The following is a 20,666-nucleotide window of genomic DNA, read 5'->3' as shown; positions in this document are numbered from 1 at the left end:
ATGGTATGAATCATATTTGGCTTTTTTCTGTTTCTAATCAACTTACTCGATGCTGAGGCTGTACATGCAGAAAGGGTCTGTCTCTTTTGACATGTAATTTCTCCACTCGCATTAGGTAAATATTCTTAAGCTTGATTACTGGCAATGAGGTAAGCAGGAATTAGCTTCAGTCTTCTCTGTTATCGTTATCCACTGGCATTTTGCTTGAATGTTTCAGTTGGATGTAATTTGATTTTTTGGTTTCATAAGGTGTTGATGAAATCTTGTATTTCCTTCTTGTGATGCTGTTTTTAAGGTGTATCACTTGTTGCCAAATGTGATCTGTGGATAAAATTTCTAGCTATTTTCTTGGCGAATGAACAATTGTGCTTATTATTGGTTATCCTTTAAGAGGATTAATCCATCGTTTGGTGGATGAAAACAATTTGAAGTAAACTTACATATTCAATATCATAGAATCTTATCAGCATTTGCCTGTCACCAACCTAATTAACATGCCCATTGATTTAATAATTAACTAAAAACATATAACCTAAAAATGGCTGTCTAAAAACATATAACCCATCAAGCCTTATTTATCATCGCAGTTTGAGACTTATCACATTATGAAGCTGATCACAATAGTAATTGATAAATTATAATTTGGAATGATAAACCGATAAATATAAACCTTTTTTGAACACTTGGAATATTATAGATTAATTATCCAGGAAAAATAAGGAAAAGAAAGACTGATCGTTGCCTGGTCAACGGCGGCAATCCTCGATGAGCGGTCAAGATTGAACTCTTGATGACGCCCCACTCCTTTTGTGGCCTTCCGTAAAAGTTTCCAGCTTGAAAGAGCGACCTCGTCATATAAGACGCGGTTAGATTGCCGACTCTTCGTCTTCCCTTCGACCCCACGCAGGCGCGTTTGAGATCCCAATCTCCCTGAACCCCATGGCGAATTTGGAATCCAGCGCCCTCCTGAAGCACCCCGACGGCCGCGAGGAGCCCGCACCCGAGCCCAAGGAGAAGACCCCGGCAGCGCCACCCGAGGCCGTCCCCAAGCCCCAGCAGAAGGCTCCGCCGGCCGCTGTTGCGAAGGGCCCCGCCGGGTGGACCGTGGACGGGCTTCCGGTCGGTCACGGGAGCGTCGTCGGCGAGCCCGTCGGCCGTGTCCAGTGGAATTCCAGCCTCTTCTCTTGCTTTGGCCGCAACGATGACTTCTGCGGCAGCGATCTGGAAGTCTGTATGTTCTTCGACCCTTCTCGTTTCGGTGCCTCTGAGTTTGTTCCATGGTTTGTCTGCGTTTGATCTCGCTATTTCAAATTGATTGATTAGGGTCGTTTCAAGATGGGTGGATTCTCCGTTGGGTTCTTTCTCTTTTCCTGGTTGTTTTAGATAATTGTATCATATTTGTCGTTTAGGATCCTCCATGGTTGAGAAGGTTTAGGAAATTGACCTCAAGATTGAGATAATGGCGTCGAATGGTGCTGATTGGGAACACGTTAAAGATTTTTTTTGGGTCATTTAGGCCAATATTAGGTTTATCTACATAGACTTGCATTGTTTTAGATAATATTTTCATACCTATAAGATCATAATTGTTGTTTATGATCCTTTAAGACAAGACAATTTTGAAAATTGACCTCAACATTGCGGCAATGGCGTCAAATGGTGCTCATTGGAAACACGCTAAAGATTTCTCTGGGGGTCATTTAGGCCACCATTAGGTTTGTCTACGTAAGCTTGCATATTCTGTGTCGAAATTAGATCCGTTGTCTTACTCTTACTCTTAAGAGTTGTAATAGAGTCCATCTTCACTGGGTTGATGCGTGAGTTAGGATCATAAGATAAGATAATAAAGCTAGAGATAAACACAAGAAGAAAAAGGATAGAAGAGTGATGAGAGAGAGAAGGTGACAAGGAGATGCAAACTCACTTGTTTGGGTGGAAAAATGGGAGCAGGTGGAAAGCACAGGTCAAAAGCAATACACCATGCGTGGTTATATTTCCAAGCACTTTGTTCACCACTAATGCTACTTACTGTTGTTGCATGCACAAGCAAGTTTGTTCCTAATACATCATAACATAGAATCACAAATCACCATATACATGTGGATAAAAATAAACTATTTATTGTATATATTTAGTTTATACCTTAGTGATGAAAAGCATCAAGTTCACCAAGTAACAAATAGGATGTGTATACAAAATTCTAGAGTGACACAGCTCTTTTTATTTATCATACAATACGATTACACAGATCTATTTTCTTCATTTAACTCTATTCACAGTCAAAAAGTCTCTCTATTTCTTTGGCATACTTGCCTTCGAACCATTTAGGTTTGCTTCATTTAAGCCTTAAAAAGTAGATTTTCTTTTCCAAACATTAAACTAGTGTTACATGGAGCTCACTTTGGAATACTATTTTATCAAATTGAGTAATTGTATATACAAACAAAATGAAATACCTGGAGAGTGTTACATTCATACTGAGAATATTGAAATATAGTGGTTCACATATTCAGCAATTATGAAATTTAAATAATTGTATATACAAACTCAGTGAAAGATCTGCAGAGTTTAACATTCATAGTAAGAATCAAGGTTCGTCGTACCGTACCGTACCGGCATTTCGACCCGGGCTCGGTACCGGTACGGTACAGTATACCGTTCGGTACACTAAGGTGTACCGAGCACTGTAGCAGTGCTACAGTGCTATAGTGCACTGCTACAGTGCTCGGTACGGGCGGACCGGTACAGGGCGGTCCGCGTACCGTTAGCCTGTCGGACCGGTACGTACCGCCCGTACCGGGCAGTACAGTCCGGTACGACAAACCTTGATAAGAATCTTGAAATATTGATGATCACTGTTGGCTCACTTTTGTCAGGACATCTTTACAAAGGGATTAAAAAAAGTGGAACCACTGCATCCGAGTCATGTGTCAAATGATTTTATACATGTCCTCTTCCCTATTTTTTGTTAGTCAATACCTATTTCTTCTAAAGATGATGTCATGAAATGTGGTTTCATAACTTTTCTCAGACAAGGTATTTTCCTTGTGCATTTATCCCCTTATGTTGATTAAGAGATTAATAATCCATTAAAGTTGGCATTGCATGCTTTTGGAACTAGATAGAGAAGCAGGAAAAAAGCACACATATTATCTTGCTTTCTATGTCGTTATCTTCTGGTCTTGAATGTATCATCAAGCATCATTTATTTTTTTGTTTTTGTTTTATGTGAAAGTCTATTTATTTTTGACCTGGTGGTATTCTGGTTACCTCATACTAATGATGGTGGCAATTTACAGGTCTCCTTGGTAGCTTTGCTCCATGTGTGTTGTATGGAAGTAACGCAGAGAGGCTTGGAGCAGTTCCTGGTTCCTTTGCAGATAACTGCTTGCCTTATACTGGTCTTTATGTGCTTGGGAATGCCCTTTTTGGTTGGAACTGCCTTGCACCATGGCTTTCGCACCCTACACGGACAGCCATTCGTCGCAAGTTCAATCTTGAAGTATTTTCATTTTCTACTTTGAAAGGAACACTTAATTCATAGCATGCCGTCAGCCTTTCTTTACTGTTCAGTTGCATTTGTGGTTAAATTTTATTGGCATGTGATGAACCAAAGAATATCTTAGTTGCTGAATTTACATGTTCTCTATAAAAGTCAAATGATGATGTTAGCAAATATTGCCCTGACCATTAGTTGATATATCTACTTTAGCCATGCATCATTAACTTCTTCTATGCATGAAATTGAAGTTTTATGTATAAACATAATGGTAAACCCAAGTAGTCAGCATGTCTTAAAAATGATGTGCTGCCTCATCAGGGTGACGGTAGTTAAAGGCCAACTCATTAAAATACCAGTCCCCTTTAAGTTTAGGTGTCTGTATTTGTCCTTCTCTATTTGGCTAGAAGATGAATTTTCAGGAGAGGGTAGTTATAGATAATTATGTTTTTAACAGTTAACTATGTTCCCTTTTGGGACTATATTTATGATTTATCTTCGGTCAAGGGTGTTAAAGCAGGAGAATGTCATTAATATTTTTTGGTCAAAAGATTGCATTAAAAAAATTTTAGGGTCATTGATTATATGTATTAACTGTTAGATTTATGAGATTGATTACACATTTTAATTTGTTGGGAGAATAACATATGCGTCATAGATTTTGTTGCATTGATATGTTTAAAACACAATTTATCCTATAATGCCTACCTTCAGTCTTGGTCTGATTTAGATCATGTCTAGATAAATTCTTTAAATCTAAATTTGGATCCATCCAAACCAACTACTTTATGATTACAGGTTTCTACAACAGTGGGCATACAGAAGACTAAATCATGAGAATTTTTTTTGTCAGAACCTTTCATGCAGTAGGCAGGAGTCATTCTGCAGTAGATTGCTCAAAGGAGTATGAAGGATTAGTAATTTACTGGTACATCTTTTTTGCACCAAGGAAAGACTTTCCAAAGGTTGAGATAAAAATTCTAATAAAAGACAAAATGAACTGTGTAAGTTAAATGTAAGGGATGTGTTTGCTGATAATAGCAATGACATCATTGCAAGAGCCTTTAATATCCATTTATATCATAATTGTAGGCATTGAGATATACGCATTTGATCCTCGTTTGAGCAGCTAGTAGCATACACATTTTTGTATGTTCTTCATTTTCTATGATTCTGTCTTTGTTTTTCCTTAAGTGATTGTATAAAATAGTGCTTTTCTGATCTTTCATCCAAGAAAAAGCTTGTAACTTATTGAAGTTGCCTCTCTCTTTCTGTTACGGTATATAGGGTAGCTTTGAGTCGTTCACCAGACCCTATGGATGCTGCGATGGAATAGTTGAGGATGAACAGAGGCGTGAGCAATTGGAACAAGTATGTGACTTCGCTACACATTACATGTGCCACACATGCTCCCTCTGCCAGGAAGGCCGTGAACTGCGTCGCAGGCTGCCACACCCTGGATTTGATGCACGACCAGTCTTGATCATGATTCCTCCCATGGAACAAACCATGGGCCGGGGCGCCTGAAGTTCTCAGAACAGTGTAATCTTGTTGGTGATGTGTGATCTATTAAGCCGAACCAAATGTATCACAGACCAGTTTACTGGGTATATACCTGTGTATGAATCTACAGTCTTTGTCACCCTGTCAGTTCTAATAAGAGGTCTGTTGTGGTTTAAGTGTCCTTTGATCTTTCTTACTACAACTTGTTATGTCTGAGTGTTTGAGATATATGACTTGTACTGTCTTCACAAACTCAACATCACAATCCATTGTGACCTATTTGGTCAGATGCAGTTTAGATCACAATTTAACAGGGGGTGAAGTGGATTGAATTTAAACATGCATGGCCTGCTTAACTTTTTTGGCTGAAGGAGTAATGAAGATAAAGCTATCATTTGGATGGTTCAGATTGGATTTCCAATTCATAAAGTCATGAACTACTTATGTAAGGCTAATCTTCATCTTATGCTAACTTGATGCCAACTGATTGTGCTTAACATGTCAGAGTCTTGTTTAATACAAAATACTAAATCAAAAAAATATGCAACAGATGTGAATCTATCTTAAATCAAAAAAATTATCAATTATTCACAATTCAAACCTAAATTCAAGATAAAATTTGTGGACATCCAGAAATATTAAATTCTCAATCACATCTATAAAACATTAACCATCTCTAGACTTTATAAAATATAATTATTCAACACAATAACTTTATAAAACTCTAGACTAACTCAAAAATCATTAACCATCTCTTATAAACTCATAAGTGTAAAAATTAACATAATCATAAAACTAATTATTTATCATAAGTTCTAAAATTTTAGAACTTGATTCAAACTTCAACTATTTAAGTATGCATAGTATGCAATAATCACTATGTTATTATTTGAAATATAATCTGAATTTTAGTTTAAACAAGTGGATGTGGGATCAAAATACTCAAGTTGCATACATATAGTAATAAATACATACATAAAAATAAATATACAGACATTGTCACATAATAAATCTCTACATATAATGTAGCGTCCATGTATTTATTTGCCAATATAGAAATAGACGGTGGTGATGTGGGAGTCGGACGGTACTGATCAAAAGAACCGATGTATAGGACCCTCTTGAGCTCTCTATCGTCTGATCTTGGATTGGACGGCAGATTTGCCAACACAGCCACTATATATCCTATCACCGCCCGACTTTTCCTACTTCGACGTGCTCCCCTTCAGCCTAAACCCTAAGTGGTCGGTAGCAGCGACGCGCCGAAGATGGTGAGCCATCGAAATCGTAGCTTCGATGTCTCTTCTCCGTCACGGATCTGATCTCGATTTCTTCGTCTTCTCTGCAGACTTTCAAGCGTAGGAACGGCGGACGCAACAAGCACGGCCGCGGCCACGTTAACTTCATCCGCTGCTCCAACTGCGGCAAATGTTGCCCCAAGGTTTCATCATCCTTTGAGATCTCTGTCTTTTCTCTCTCCTCTTCCTTGTTCGATAGTTGATTTTGGCTGTTTTCTTGGGTTCTTTACTCGAATATGCGGTATAGTTGGATGAAGGTTTCTTGGTATTCGAATGATTGGTGGTCTACTTAAATCTTTTCGTTCTTTGTTCGTTCTTCGGTGTTTTCTTGCGCGAGCTCTGTCAATCATTGTGATCGATAACACATTTCTTCTTAAAGGACAAGGCAATCAAGAGGTTTCTCGTGAGAAACATAGTGGAGCAGGCCGCAGTGAGGGATGTGCAAGAGGCATGTGCTTATGATGGTAATCTTCTACCCTGGGCATTTATCATTCTCCTAATTGATTTCTTCGACTCAAAAGGTTTTAATTATGTTAGGGTACATGCTTCCAAAATTATACATCAAGATGCAGTATTGTGTCTCTTGTGCAATCCACTCGAAGGTCGTCAGGGTGAGGTCTCGCACCGACAGACGGAACCGTGAGCCACCGCAGCGTTTCAGACGCCGGGTACTGCTTCTCTAAGGATTTTTGGCTTTCGTCTTTGTCTTAATGTGTGTCTGTGTAATAATATGCTCGGTTGGTGCTCGGTTTTATGATTTTTATGTGTTTATACCTTGTTTTTCTTATGGTCAACATATTTATCTGCCCTAATTAATCACTATTGCTGGTATTTTATGCAAACATTTTAACTCAAGGAGAATAATAGGATGAACAAAAATGAGTCTTTTCTGTGTATACAGTTATCATTGACCTTTGAAGTTGATGATCTTTTCCATATAGTTCACCATTATATATGCTATATATGAGTTGTTTTCATACTCTTAGTTTAGATCAAATGCGTAGACTGTTTTAAATGATTCCTTTTGTAAAACCAGAAATGTATGCCATTAATATTAAGATTGATTGTTCACATGTTAGGGAACCATTCTAAAGTCCTGAAAAATTGTATGTGTCTTTAACAAGTTTGAGTAAATTTTACATCTGAAGATATAAATCTTTCTTCCCTGTCTCATGTGGAATAGATAATTGTCAACTTATTCGCTCTGATAACTTGAACATATACTAGTTGTACTTGCATTTATTAAGTATGGGTTTTGTCACATTATATATATGCTGGAACTTCTATGCCCATGAACAGAAAGCATCTTTCTTTAGATTTCCCAGATAAAAACGAAATATTTCATTGTCATTGTTTGCTAGTTATAGAACCATCCTTGCTAGGCAGGATAAAAGAAAGGAACATGTGATTTTGAAATGTCATTTTTTCGACATATGTTTTTGTCAATTATGTTGGTTGGTAATAAGAGGGAGTGGTCTTACCAAAGTTAACATGTGAAATTAACTCTAAGTACTTTGTTCTTAAATTTTGCTATCCCTCATCCTGGACTTGGGAAGTCTTGCAATGGGGGTTCAAATTCATTGATTTCTAAATGCTTCATGTTTTAATGATTAGGTGGCTTAAGTAGGTGGACTAAATTGTAAGACTTACGTGAATAATTGCTTGTAATATAAATTATAAATTAAGGCTTTTATGCTGCCATGTTCTAGGACAACAAAAGGAAATATAAAGGACGTAATACTTCATGAGATTGGCTATGGTGGGTTGTATGTTGTCTTAATATATGGTTCATCATAAAATATTGTGGCCTTGCATGTGCGTAGAAAGAAGAGCAGATGAGTCATAAATCATTGTGGATTTTCATTGTGGCCTTGCTTGTTCTTAGAAAGAGTATAGTTTGTGGCCTTGCTTGTTCTTAGAGAATGGAGATTTGTTGGCCTGGTTTACTTTTGGTGCACCAAAATGTCATACATGTTGTTCTCAAAAGAGTATCTTTTGAGTGCACCAAAATGTTATACATGTTGGATACTTTGTCCAATATTGGTAAATTGTCAAAATGTCATATTCACTCAAAAGGGTAGCGATCGAATTCTTGGGGATGATTCTTCTTTGGAACAACGAAATAAAGGACAGGCCCTTTGTGAAAATCTTGTAAGCTGGAATTTTTGTGAAGAGCTTATTGACTATATCAGTGTGACGAATGGATTTACTGGCCTTTAGTGAATATATTTTAAGCTGGAATCTGTGCGAAGAGTTTGTTGACCCAATTAGTAGCATGTGTTCATCATTTATTACAGCAGGCAAGTTTGCCTATGACTTTTAGCCTAGCATATTTTTACTCATGCCAGGTCTGTGTATGGAATTCTCAAGTACCTAGGTCCAAGTATCTATATATGCCATGTTCACCATGGTGCTGTAAAAGGGTTTTTATGCTTCAAACAGATTATCATGTGGTGATTAGGATGTTAATTTTTCAAGAATGAAAATGTTATCTTGCTAACTGGGCTAAGTGCATTGAGTAGTTTCTTGATTGATGGTATGTTTATATTCAGCAGATTTTGCTTTGGGGTAAAATGTTGGATAATGAACGTTTGAGGCATTATTATTATGAAGAATAGTTAAATATTATTCTACATGTGAAGCATTGATGCACCATAGGTTTTAGGGATATGCCTTTTATGGTTACTTGGTACTCTGAAATATTATCTGTATATTGTTAACATTATTGATGTGTGTTTTAATCATTGTCTTCCCCTCAACTAAGCTGCACCGGTGTGGTTTTTCCTATAATCATCATATGATGAATCTTTGACTAATTCCATCAGTACTACTTGTACTGCAGGATGATCTTGCAAGACCTGGACAAGGTCCTCGTCCCGTTGGTGCTGCAACAAATCCTCCACGTCCATGACGCAGTGGCTTTCCGAGTGGATAGTCATTTTATTAACCTTTTGATTAGCACCTTAGTATTAAGGAAAACTTGCTTTTTATTGGTTATGATCGTTACTTTCTGCTTCCAAGACAAAAATGGTCCTTGCTGGAGTTTAATTGTTTTTCCCATTTGTACTTTTTGAGTTGGGTGCCTTTTTTTATTATTGCTGGAATATTGTGCCTTTTTTAATTTCTCTTTAAGTGATGTTTTGAGGTTCTTCATCCTTTTACAGTGCCATCTCTCTGCTTTTGTAGTTTATATTAGTATTATGATGAACAGCTGATAAGTTGGGCCCAAAATTGAGCTTTTTACTCAGGTTTCAGACTATTTTTGATATTGATGTGTAGTTTGGGGGGACAAATAATGCTAATATAAAATATTATATTAGGGTTTTCTTAGTGTAATATAAGTCAACACTTAAGAGATTAATGGTAAGAATTAATGTTTAACAATGTTAAAGTCAAATAAGAAATTGGTATGGGGTTCAGATGATCTAATTAAGCGTATCGAAATTGTAGGTTATTGGGTTCGCATTTTGTGTTTATGAGAGTAACAACATCAATGTCAATTGAAAAAACGTAACCTTTGCGCGAAGCCTAAAGTCTTCCTCCAAGCACATGATATTATTTGGTGTTTCTTAAGGAACATTGTACCCTTGCTTTGACCTGCTCTTTACCGAGATCGGGATCCTCTCCAACACGTCTGGATCACTCCTTTTTCCTCCACTTCAACTCTCAGCTGTCCAACGCATTGCTGATATCAGTGGGTGGTGGAGATGTGATGCAGCATTCTAAATGGGCACGACCTACTCGGCTCCGGACAGTAAGCGATTGGAGAGGCTTCGAAACGAGCGTCCTCTTCTTTCCCCGCCAGTTTCTCCGTCACCTCTCGTCCTCGATCCCCCGCCCGCCTCTCGCGGAGTTGAAGCCCGTGTCCAAATCCAGAGAAGAGGCGATCTTTCCTCCCTCTCTCACTTACGGGAGAACCGCTTCCAAGGAAAATTACCCCTAAATCCTTCTCTTTTTATGAACTTTTAGCTGGTTTGCAGGTTTCATTTGTCAGGAAGACGGCCTTCCTCCTCCTACTCCTCTCTCTCTCTCTCTCTCTCTCTCTCTTTCTTTCTTTCTTTGTGAGCCTCACCGGGTAATTGAGGAGCTCGGATCACACCGGATGCATCCTCTAGTTAAATCTTTGTCGAATCCAAATCAGGCATAGAACTTAGGGTTTCTTTGGAAGGATTTACTGCCAGAGATGAGCTGCTTTTCTTGTTTTTCATCCCAGGACAAGAGGGCGTCGAGGAAGTTTGATGCAAACGATGAGTCATCACTGGCACCCGGACCAAGAGTGGTTTCCCACAAGAGCACTGAATTGAGCAGAAGACGAGGTGAGCTTCAATTGCTTGGTTGTTTTGTTCCAAGGCTAGTATTTATTTCCCAGTAAAAGCACCGGATGTAGTATCGAATGCTCCTCACAATTAGATGGCTCACTTGTTTCACAATGATGAAAAATTTCATATCTGAATACCATAATGCATGATAAAATTGTCTGACATCTAAGTTCGGATAGAATTTTGCATATCTGCAAACTTACATCCTTTTCATTTCTAAAGCAAATGCAATGTGCAATGCGAAGACAAGAAGGGGGAAAAAATCAATAAACAAAAATCCCTTTCATCTTATTTCGTAATGCACATGCTTCTCCCTCCACGTCCTACCACGCTTCAGATCAATGTGTGTTAACTTGATCCCTTTTTGTGCAGAGAATCACTCACGGATTACACAGAATGCTGCACCTGAAGCATCAACCAGTAAAGAAGCCGGCAATGGTAATATTGCAGCTGAAACATTCACTTACCGCGAGCTAGCATCAGCTACCAAAAATTTCCGCTCTGAATGCTTACTTGGTGAAGGTGGATTTGGAAGAGTTTATAAGGGGCGCCTCGAGAAGACGGGCCAAGTAATTTTCTCTATATACTGGTCCTCAATTGTCGTTTATGACTCTCTTTTTGGCTTATAGAATTCTCCTCCTCCTGGATTCTATCTCATGTGAGCTCAATCCTATTATTTTCGTCGAAACAGGTCGTGGCTGTGAAGCAATTGGACAGGAATGGCCTGCAAGGCAACAGAGAATTTCTTGTTGAGGTTTTGATGCTTAGTCTTCTTCACCATCAAAATCTGGTCAACCTAATAGGATATTGTGCAGATGGAGACCAGAGGCTTTTGGTATATGAGTATATGCCTCTTGGCTCCCTGGAAGATCATTTGCTTGGTAAGTTACATTGTACTTAACAAGCTTTTCACCTTTCAGCTGATCTCTTTAAGCACTTCTTTTGAATATCTAAGTGTTTTGACATACAAAATTCTCTCAATGTTACGTTTGTCATCGGTTTCTTTCATTTCTCACAATGTGTTTGCTAATTGCACATGCAGAAATACCCCCTGATCAGGAACCATTGAGTTGGTATACAAGGATGAAGATAGCTTTCGGTGCTGCCAAAGGTTTAGAGTATCTGCATGAGAAGGCCAACCCTCCTGTCATCTACCGTGATCTCAAATCATCCAATATCTTACTCGGTAAAGATTACAACGCAAAGCTCTCTGATTTTGGACTTGCTAAGCTTGGCCCTTTGGGGGACAACTTGCATGTTTCCTCAAGGGTGATGGGCACTTTTGGCTACTGCGCGCCTGAGTATGTTAGAACAGGTCAGCTCACTCTGAAATCAGATGTGTACAGTTTTGGAGTTGTGTTCTTGGAACTGATAACAGGGAGAAGAGTCATTGACACCACAAAGCCAACAGATGAACAAAATCTGGTCACTTGGGTATGATTTATACACGCTATAGCTACCCAATAAAATTCACTAGATGGTCCTTAGCATCGTTTGGCTTAATTTTGATTTCTATAGGCAGAACCAATGTTCAAGGATCAGAAGAGGTGCTGCAGGCTGGTAGACCCACTTCTTCAGGGGGATTACCCGGAGAAAGACATGAACCAAGCTGTTGCAGTGGCTGCAATGTGCCTACAAGAGGAGGAAGCAGCTCGCCCCTTCATAACCGATGTTGTTGTGGCCTTAAGTCACCTTACAGCAGCCCCAACAAATGCTGGAGGGAGCTCTGGTCACCATCATTCTCATTCCATGCAGCCAGAAGACCGAGGGCCAGATGATCATGACAAGCAAGCTGAGAAGATCAATGTGGACCGCCAGCGTGCCGTGGCACAGGCCATCGAATGGGGTTCCGAGTTCAAGGCACAGCTAGCATATCCATCGTGAAGCTGGATCTTGTTTCTCTTTGATTCTTTTTCTTTTTTCTTCCACATTTGAGGTTATTTTTTTGGCGACTATTTGACAGCTTCCTCAAGTTGATAATACTTTTGGATTGCAAACATTCTTTCTTTTGGGCTGTACCAATCTGCTTGACTTGTTCGTGTTAGCATCTGTTGCCGCTCTATGTGTTGTGATATGATACATGGATTCAAGTAACTTCTACAGGAGGCCACATACAGTTTGATTGATGCACTAATGATGCCCTGCACAATCCATCTCAAATCTCAATGTGTTGATGTAAGAGCGGGCTCACAGATGGGCCGGGTTTGTTATATGTGATCGGCCCGGTTGAGGTGCTGACCCAATCTGGCTCAAACCGAACCGTGTGAACGATGGCTCTTTATGGGCCCATTAAATTCCTCCAATCGCCCCAGTAATCCTTCGCTCTATTTTCATTTTATACTACGACCGACGGCAGCGACAGAGACGGACGGAGAGAGAGAGAGATGGCGGACGAAGACGTCTCCCCTCAATCTTCCTACCATCGGAACGCCATCAAGACTTCAGGTCTCGTCCTTTTCTACCTCCCACTCGTCGTCGTTCTTGATTCATCCTTTGGCATGTATTTCTTGATTCTTAGCTTGCACGTGGTTGAGAGTTTGAAGCCCTAGAAAACAGAGAATCCAATTGAACCCGCGGTTGGCTATCGCTTAGTGCATTAGCAGGCGTGGAATTGGAGGCGGTGGGACGGGCTGCAATAAAGATGCGGTTTTTACTCGGAGGTTTTGCAGTAGTTTCCCATTTATGGGAGCTGGGACTTGGTCTCCTGTAATGAGCAGTAGTGCGGAAAGTTCTCCCTGATGCTAAAGCTATGTCAAGGTTTTCCCCTTTGGAGACTAGAGGGTATTTGCATTTTTTTTCCCCCTATATGGGATTAGAATAAGGGTTTTGAGTTGTGATCGATGCAGGTGGTTCCTTCAATAGATCAAACGTTGAACTATGACCTTAGGTTCATTTAGGTTGTTTAGAGCCTCTTGCAAGGGCACTGTCCACAAAAATGTCACCAGTTATTATTCGTTAGGTTGTTTAGAGAACTCATGGACTTTAAGAAACGACTTGTTTAAATGGGTTTATTGATATAAGTAGCACAACTACGTAAAAACTTTAAGCTTACTATCTGACTGTTAAACTTAATCATGGGACCAATCCAAGTTACAATTCTTATTCTCCATCAATCCTTTGTTTCTATATATCATTATTTTCGATATGATTTTTTTTTAACATCATGAGCTAATTCACTATTTTGTGGCAAAGAAGCAGAATTTCTTTGCTGGTGCTATGTTAGATGGTTACAAGTGCTTATATAAAATTCAACATGTGCAATTGAGAATCTAAATTGGTTCAGTTTGTAACCTATCAGGGAATGTCTAAAATAACTAGTTAGATTTATACAAGCAGATGGACCTTTTAGATAATGCACCTCTGTCCTGCAAAGCCTCGTACCCTGAAATGTGGACCTATTGGCCAAATGTAGCCAAAAGGGAAAACCTAAGTAATATTCAGACTGCAAGCCTGTTTATAGTTTAAAACCTGTGGTTTATTTTTTGTGTTGATTATTATATTAAAATCTTCATGTTAATAGGAAAATTGTGATGACAAATGTACTCACTCCTCCTAGTCTTTGGTTGTATTATTTCATCTTCTAGTTGGGATGTAGAGGTTGATCTGTATGTGGGTACTAGCGTATCTTCAACCCAACGTATCTGTTATTATGATGAATATTGATGCTAAAGTCTTGGTCATCAGTGCACAATACTTCTGCACAGCGGAGGCGCCAGCTTGCTGTTGCTGTAGGAAAAGAAAGAAGAGAGGCTTTAATACGGACAAAACGTTTGTGCCGAGAAGCACTTTTTGATGATAATGAAGCTTCGCTGGAGGGTAACATGAACATTGATGAAGAGAGAGCAGTTTTGAATGCTCAAGCTTCTCAAATTATAGAGGATTTGAAATCTGCTATGACAAATCAGTATGAACTTTCTATGACTGAGTAGGCTTGCATGATAGCAGTTATGTTTGAATGCTAAAAGATCATGTATCAGTGATATCAGATGTATGCATTGCTGCTCCTGTCTTTTTTTTAAGAATTTTCAGTCTATTGATTGTTTTTGTCATATCTAATTAATAATTTACCTTAAAATTTATATTAATCTTCATTCTTTCTTAAATATAGCAAGCTTATGTAGTACACTAATGAGGAAAAACTGCCTGCAAATCAAAGACATAGTTGGAGGCTTGACTTGGCTCATGATTATGCCCTTCAATTTGTTCCAGATAATGTTGTAATGTATCACTGAAGTCCCTGGTATTGTTATCTGAACAATGGATCCGAGATCTGCATGTACTGTAGCAAATACAGATCGTTCCACTTGAAATACTTGGACAATGCTGATGTAATACAGGACTAGTTTGTGCATTGTGCATTGTGCATCCTGGTGCATGTTGATGCACACTGGTGAATACCATAACATGCTGGCACACAGTAGGCATCAGTATGATTTGTCTGGCAACTGCTAAAGATATGTTATGAATGAACATTAGGTAGAACAATACATGGCTTGTGAATGGTACAACCATGACACTGTCATTTACAGCTCAACTTGACCATGACATAACTCTTGTTCTTATTGCATACTCATCTTTACCCAGTAATTGTTGTTTTGGTTTGTTTTAGCCTTTTGTAAAATTTTCCTTTGGCTTGAGACTTTGAAACCACAATTTTCTCTCAGCAAGAAATTCAAATTGTTTTCCCTTGGTTTAACATTATTTATCAACATGCTTTTCTTTTCTTGTTTTTGTAAGGTCGTTACAAAGTCATTGTTGCATAGAAATCTGGAATGTGGTCTCAATAGTTCAACATGAAATTTTAAGTTGTTCTTTAAAATTTAGGCAAATTTTTAACCATGTATAGTTGAAACTTGAAAGCTTATCTTTTTCTTAGATTTTTGTCAATTTTGTACATGTCGTTAGTACCCATAAATATTTACATGAAAGAGATTAAACAACTAAAAGTGGATGCTTCAGTCATTCTTATCTTTGTTTGAACCCATTAATGCTTTCTTGGATTTGGTAAATGCATTTGCAAAGGTTAACACACATACATATATGTGTGTGTGTACATACATACATACATATATACATACATATGTATGTATGTATATCTGTAGACCTAGCACTTAGCTTTCCTTTGGATGGAGCATGTCTGTTCTGCTTGACCTTGAAGAATTTTACTTTAACCTTCAGTGGAAAAGGGGCTGCACAGAAGAAAGTAGAGGCACTACGTGCACTGAGGCGGTTGTTATCAAAATCTGAAATTCCTCCTGTCAAAGCAGCTCTCCAAGCTGGAGCTGTTCCTCTCCTGGTGCAGTGCTTATCTTTTGGATCACCAGATGAACAGGTTTGCTTTCTACAGTAATTCTCTATTGTAATATTTTGGAACTGGAAATGCTTGTTCTGATGGATGTAACACTCAATTACTGTGTTTTAGAATGGCTGTTGTGACACTCTTCTTGCAATGCAAAAGAAGAAATCTTTTTTCTTTTTACTTTCTGAACATACATATGTTATTAATATCATTGTCTTATTGGTCACTGTATAGTTGCTTGAGGCAGCTTGGTGCCTTACTAATATAGCAGCTGGGGAACCAGAAGAAACAAAGTCGTTAGTGCCTGCATTACCTTTGCTTGTAGCCCACCTTGGAGGTTTGTTGCTCTTGTTTTGTTGACTACCCGCATAGCTTTTGTTTGCTTTACTTTCCTGTTTGGATTCTTGGACGTGGTTTATATTCTTAATTGTGAACAGTTTTAAGCTTTTAAAGGTTGTTCCTATGGAGTGTGACATTTTCTTTTTCCATCATTGGTTTTTTGATATATTGAGTTGAAATATTTTATTAATTATGTTGCTAAAATTGATACTTCTGTGGCTGATTTGTTTTACTGAATCATATTTGTTCATGAAACCTTGTTCTGTGGCTGATTTGTTTTCATTAACCTGCCTTTATATGCTAGAGAAGAGCTCGGTGCCTGTTGCTGAGCAGTGTGCTTGGGCATTGGGAAATGTTGCTGGTGAAGGAGATGAGTTGAGAAACATTTTACTTGCACAAGGAGCTTTATTACCCCTTGCACGTCTAATGATGTCTGATAAAGGTTCTACAGCAAGGACAGCTTCTTGGGCCTTATCAAATCTCATTAAGGTCATACTATGTTTGAGTGAACTCTAGCAAATTTAGTTTTCAAGACAATTGAAAAATAACTCTTGCTTTGTGTAAATGTGGCCTATCAATAATGGTCATCTGATAAAAAATATTGTACTTTCAGCTTTTGTCCCACTTATCATAGGATTTAGCAATAAATAATCAAGATAGTTGTGTATCCTGGACAGGTTATCGCTTTCTCTTGTTGATTCTTATGATAGAGTAAGAAAAGTTATTTTGGAAAAGGAGCTTGTTTTATTTATTAGGGCATTCACATTCAGTGTCATGTGAGATTCCAAAAATTATATTAGAGCTATCTTATAGTTATATTGTTGCAAGTTAAAAGTAAACCATACTGAAAGATAAAAAAAATAACATTGTGCTGATTACTTCCATTGTTTAATAGAATCTTTTGTTGGACTTAATGCCTTCAATTGTGATACATTTATATGCAGGGACCTCAACCTAATGCTGCGACAGAACTTACAAGAATCAAGGGGGTGCTGGATGCAATCATACAACACCTAAGAAACTTGTAGGTGTTTGCTTGGTTTCTCGTTGTTGGTTCATTTTTTCATAGGTTTGCATGAAGTTTTTAGTTTTTTCCAAATTAAAGTTCAGTGGAAGGGTTGTGCTAAAGACTAAACAAACTAATTATAGATTTTGGGACTGTGATTTCCTTCATGATGTAAAAAATCTATCATGTTTGAGATTGTACATGAAAGGCTGTGCATTTTCATGATGAAATCACATTTGATACGCATTTCATCAACTATGTGAGCTTGTCATATCTCAAAAGGAAATGAAATGCTATTATAGCCGGAAGAAAATTATGAGAATTTAATTGCTATGAATAACATATATGCCTAACCTTAAGGGAAATGTTAAGTGGAATGAATTTGCAAGCTCCACAAGTTACTTTACATTTGGTGTTTGGTGTTTGGTCATTGTGTTTGGTGTTACATATTCTGAAAGTAACATGCTCCACAAGCTCCACAAGTTACTTTACATTAAGGGAAATGTTATATCCACAAGTGCAACATGTGGTAATATAACTGTTTTGTTATGTCTACATGTAGTTTGTTTAAATAATATTAACATCTAAACCCTAAACCCACTTTTAGTAATATAACTGTTTGTTTTGTTCATAAATTTTTATGCTTATTTCACTAACCTGCTGTGTTATTTTCATTTCTGCATCTGCAAACATTCTTCATCAGCATTGTTATTTTCCCCATAATGCCTGTTGAATAGTGTACACATGTAAATAACTTGTTGATTTTTGGCAGGGACGATGAATTGGCCACCGAAGTGGCATGGGTAATCGTATATCTTTCAGCTCTTTCAGAAGCTGCTGTTAGTTTGCTGGTGAAAAGTGATGTTGTTCATCTTCTAGTTGGAAAGCTAGCTTCCTCTGAGAGTTTGCAGTTGCTCATTCCAGTAATAATATTAATGAGATTGAATTTTTTTGTCCTAAATTTAATTTTAATCTTGTAGGGTGTGTTTATTTGCAGTTGCTCAAATGGTTGCAGTTTTTCTCTGTAATAGATGATTATTTCATTTATGCAGGTGCTTCGCAGCTTAGGTAATCTAGTAGCTGCTGATAGCTATATGACCGACATGGTCCTTGTCATTGGACATAATACTACAGGTTGGTGCATACTTTCTCTATCTTATTATATCCATGTATCTTGCTTTATTCTGATGCTTAACTCAGACCACTAACACATTTTAGTTTCCAGACCAAATACTATTGGGGTTGATAAAATGTTTAAAAAGTGAGCATCGAGTATTGAAAAAGGTATTATCTTTTCATCATCATTAGAATTTGAAAGTTAGGTATCTTTTTTTAATTAAAAAAAATCTAATGATTTAGGAGGCTGCATGGGTTCTATCTAATATAGCAGCAGGATCAGTTGGACACAAGGAGTTGATATTTTCTAGTGAGGCCACACCTTTAATGATACATCTTCTAACAAGTGCACCATTTGACATCAGAAAGGAAGTTGCATATACTCTAGGGAACCTCTGTGTTGCCCCAGCAAAGAATGCAGAGCAGCCAAGCATAATTGTGCATCATTTAGTGGCACTTGTCAACCGTGAATGCATTTCTGCGTTTATACATTTGGTTAGATCTGCTGATATACAAAGCGCAAAGTTGGGACTCCAGTTTTTGGAGCTGGTGAGGAAATCTTACTTTGTTATGGGATATTCATCTGAAGATTATTCTGCCTGATTAATTTTTCTTCCTTTTTCTTCCAATCGATGGCTAGGTGATGATCACTATAGTTTGGAATATCTATATTATAGGTGATTTATGGTAAGGTTATTTCGATACATATTTGCCATAATATATGATACATTGATCTCAACTTTAACTATGAAAAAGTGAATTGGTGACTTGAAATACTATTCAGTTATGAAGGTTATGTTTCCTAGAATGAACAATACTAGTTATTGGACTAGACGGTTGCACATTGGAGAGGTGACTTATTTAAGAAGAGAAGTCTAGAACTGTCTTCCTTCCTGGGGATGCACACCTTTTCTTTTTCTTTTTCTTGGGAAATTGGTCTCTCTTTTTTTTGCCTCTTGGAGAATTGTTGCTTCCTTGTCCTTAAAGTAAATTAATTGCTTCATGCACCAACTTTCTTGGTACTGCCTTTTGTTGAAATATCCAGCAGTGGCTCTTTTTCCAAAAAAAACAAGAGAAAAAAAAAAATCTTTGTATATCACTTCTCATTTTGCAGATACAGCTGCATGTTGAATGCTTGGAACCTCTTTTGTCATTCATCCATAAATCCAGCCCTCAAACAAAAGTAGTGAAAAAAAAGTAAATATATGATATGACAAATGCATGGTTGGGATATAGCGAAATAAAGATATATGGTACGAAATATGCAATGCAACATCTGCTGTAATATCAAACAATTTGCAGCTTTGCTGGATATCTAATTTTCATTTAAGCTTGAGTCTTGTTTGTTCCTTAGGAGGTGCATTTACCTTATTACAGGTCATGAGGGGAATGCCAAATGGGGAAGGTCCAAAGCTGGTCGAAAGGGAGGATGGGATCGATGCAATGGAGACATTCCAGTTTCATGAGAACGAGGAAATGAGAAACATGGCAAATGGTTTGGTGGACAAGTACTTTGGGGAAGACTACGGCCTCGACGAATAAGAATGCTTGCTTCGTCGGCACTGCCTTCCTCTACATCCTTCCGTTCAGTTCCTCGCTGCTGCCATTGTTTGATGCATAAACTGAGGTCTTTTTTGCAGAATGAGTCGAGTGTCAATGTAAGTAATGATCATACATTTAATCAATTGTTCATCGTAAAGGGTCTTGTTTAACCAAGACTTATCGCAAGACTCAGGATGTGAAAGAGGTTATATGTTAAAAGAGTTTTTGGAAAACAGTTGGATATTACAGCTTTTTTATTGTTTGCTTAGCTTTTAGAAAGTGGAGATCACCTGAAAATCTGAATTGGTGAGGGCTTCAGGCCGGATTACCGTCGCAGACAGATGATGTCATCATCGCGATGGAGCTGTCGTGGCCACGACATCATCATCTCTCCTGCGAAGGAAACCTGTCTTGAAGAACTCTTCTTTGCATGTGTTGCAGCAGCCATGCGAAAGATTAACCCTCTGCAAGCATCGAGCTTGTTTTCGGAGAATAATAATGTATACAGACGCTGCAGAATCCGAGTCTGCAATTAACGACATGGATCCTCCGATTATTAGGGGGCTTCAGCTTTGCGGAAGCTGGTGCCAAGGTGTTTACATCGAACACGTGGCGTGCAATGAATGGCACCAAAGTTATTATGCTACTTACTACATGACAAATTGTTTTGCAACTGCTACCTGCATGCTTTCGATACGATAATGATGTGTATGGCTATCTATCAACAGCATCAGAATTTATGACA

General features: G+C 38.2%; 4 protein-coding genes across 5 annotated transcripts; all 4 read left to right on the top strand.

Annotated features, from left to right (window-relative positions):
• The first annotated feature begins 853 nt into the window (after positions 1–853).
• On the top strand, positions 854–5,289 carry LOC135651845 (cell number regulator 8-like). Its single transcript, XM_065172357.1, has 3 exons — positions 854–1,231; positions 3,300–3,502; positions 4,787–5,289. The coding sequence occupies exons 1-3, from the start codon at positions 940–942 to the stop codon at positions 5,024–5,026; spliced, it is 735 nt and encodes a 244-aa protein (XP_065028429.1). The 5' UTR covers positions 854–939; the 3' UTR covers positions 5,027–5,289.
• A 917-nt stretch (positions 5,290–6,206) lies between these two features.
• Positions 6,207–9,453, top strand: LOC135651992 (small ribosomal subunit protein eS26-like). The gene is made up of 5 exons (XM_065172707.1): positions 6,207–6,273; positions 6,351–6,443; positions 6,680–6,764; positions 6,838–6,968; positions 9,143–9,453. Exons 1-5 carry the CDS (start codon positions 6,271–6,273, stop codon positions 9,209–9,211), a joined length of 381 nt encoding a protein of 126 aa, XP_065028779.1. The 5' UTR covers positions 6,207–6,270; the 3' UTR covers positions 9,212–9,453.
• A 586-nt stretch (positions 9,454–10,039) lies between these two features.
• LOC104000947 (probable serine/threonine-protein kinase PBL25) lies at positions 10,040–12,618 on the top strand. The gene is made up of 5 exons (XM_009423112.3): positions 10,040–10,616; positions 10,992–11,188; positions 11,311–11,500; positions 11,662–12,053; positions 12,138–12,618. Exons 1-5 carry the CDS (start codon positions 10,484–10,486, stop codon positions 12,501–12,503), a joined length of 1,278 nt encoding a protein of 425 aa, XP_009421387.2. The 5' UTR covers positions 10,040–10,483; the 3' UTR covers positions 12,504–12,618.
• Positions 12,619–12,942: 324 nt separating this feature from the next.
• Positions 12,943–20,189, top strand: LOC104000948 (importin subunit alpha-2). 2 transcript variants are annotated; one of them, XM_009423113.3, is made up of 11 exons: positions 12,943–13,064; positions 14,304–14,523; positions 15,798–15,951; positions 16,153–16,255; positions 16,562–16,746; positions 17,202–17,281; positions 18,036–18,186; positions 18,316–18,397; positions 18,489–18,547; positions 18,623–18,928; positions 19,757–20,189. In XM_009423113.3, exons 1-11 carry the CDS (start codon positions 13,004–13,006, stop codon positions 19,919–19,921), a joined length of 1,566 nt encoding a protein of 521 aa, XP_009421388.2. In that variant the 5' UTR covers positions 12,943–13,003; the 3' UTR covers positions 19,922–20,189. The 2 variants fall into 2 exon arrangements, with proteins under 2 accessions (XP_009421388.2, XP_065025812.1); XM_065169740.1 differs by lacking the exon at positions 12,943–13,064 and adding an exon at positions 13,101–13,400.
• Positions 20,190–20,666: the final 477 nt, after the last annotated feature.

This window comes from Musa acuminata, chromosome BXJ3-10 (genome assembly GCF_036884655.1).
Source record: "Musa acuminata AAA Group cultivar baxijiao chromosome BXJ3-10, Cavendish_Baxijiao_AAA, whole genome shotgun sequence".
NCBI lineage: Eukaryota > Viridiplantae > Streptophyta > Magnoliopsida > Zingiberales > Musaceae > Musa > Musa acuminata.
This window is presented reverse-complemented; position numbering and strand designations above follow the sequence as displayed.

Bases quoted from the DNA above. Each gene is read 5' to 3' on its own strand.
- LOC104000947 (XM_009423112.3), top strand. From the start codon at position 10,484: ATGAGCTGCTTTTCTTGTTTTTCATCCCAGGACAAGAGGGCGTCGAGG. The intron at 10,617-10,991 runs GTGAGCTTCAAT...CTTTTTGTGCAG, and splicing joins TGAATTGAGCAGAAGACGAG to AGAATCACTCACGGATTACA. The intron at 11,189-11,310 runs GTAATTTTCTCT...TCGTCGAAACAG, and splicing joins GCCTCGAGAAGACGGGCCAA to GTCGTGGCTGTGAAGCAATT.
- LOC135651845 (XM_065172357.1), top strand. From the start codon at position 940: ATGGCGAATTTGGAATCCAGCGCCCTCCTGAAGCACCCCGACGGCCGC. The intron at 1,232-3,299 runs GTATGTTCTTCG...GGCAATTTACAG, and splicing joins CGGCAGCGATCTGGAAGTCT to GTCTCCTTGGTAGCTTTGCT. The intron at 3,503-4,786 runs GTATTTTCATTT...TACGGTATATAG, and splicing joins GTCGCAAGTTCAATCTTGAA to GGTAGCTTTGAGTCGTTCAC.
- LOC104000948 (XM_009423113.3), top strand. From the start codon at position 13,004: ATGGCGGACGAAGACGTCTCCCCTCAATCTTCCTACCATCGGAACGCC. The intron at 16,747-17,201 runs GTCATACTATGT...ATTTATATGCAG, and splicing joins CCTTATCAAATCTCATTAAG to GGACCTCAACCTAATGCTGC. The intron at 17,282-18,035 runs GTAGGTGTTTGC...GATTTTTGGCAG, and splicing joins ATACAACACCTAAGAAACTT to GGACGATGAATTGGCCACCG.
- LOC135651992 (XM_065172707.1), top strand. The intron at 6,444-6,679 runs GTTTCATCATCC...TTCTTCTTAAAG, and splicing joins GCGGCAAATGTTGCCCCAAG to GACAAGGCAATCAAGAGGTT. The intron at 6,969-9,142 runs GTACTGCTTCTC...CTTGTACTGCAG, and splicing joins CGCAGCGTTTCAGACGCCGG to GATGATCTTGCAAGACCTGG.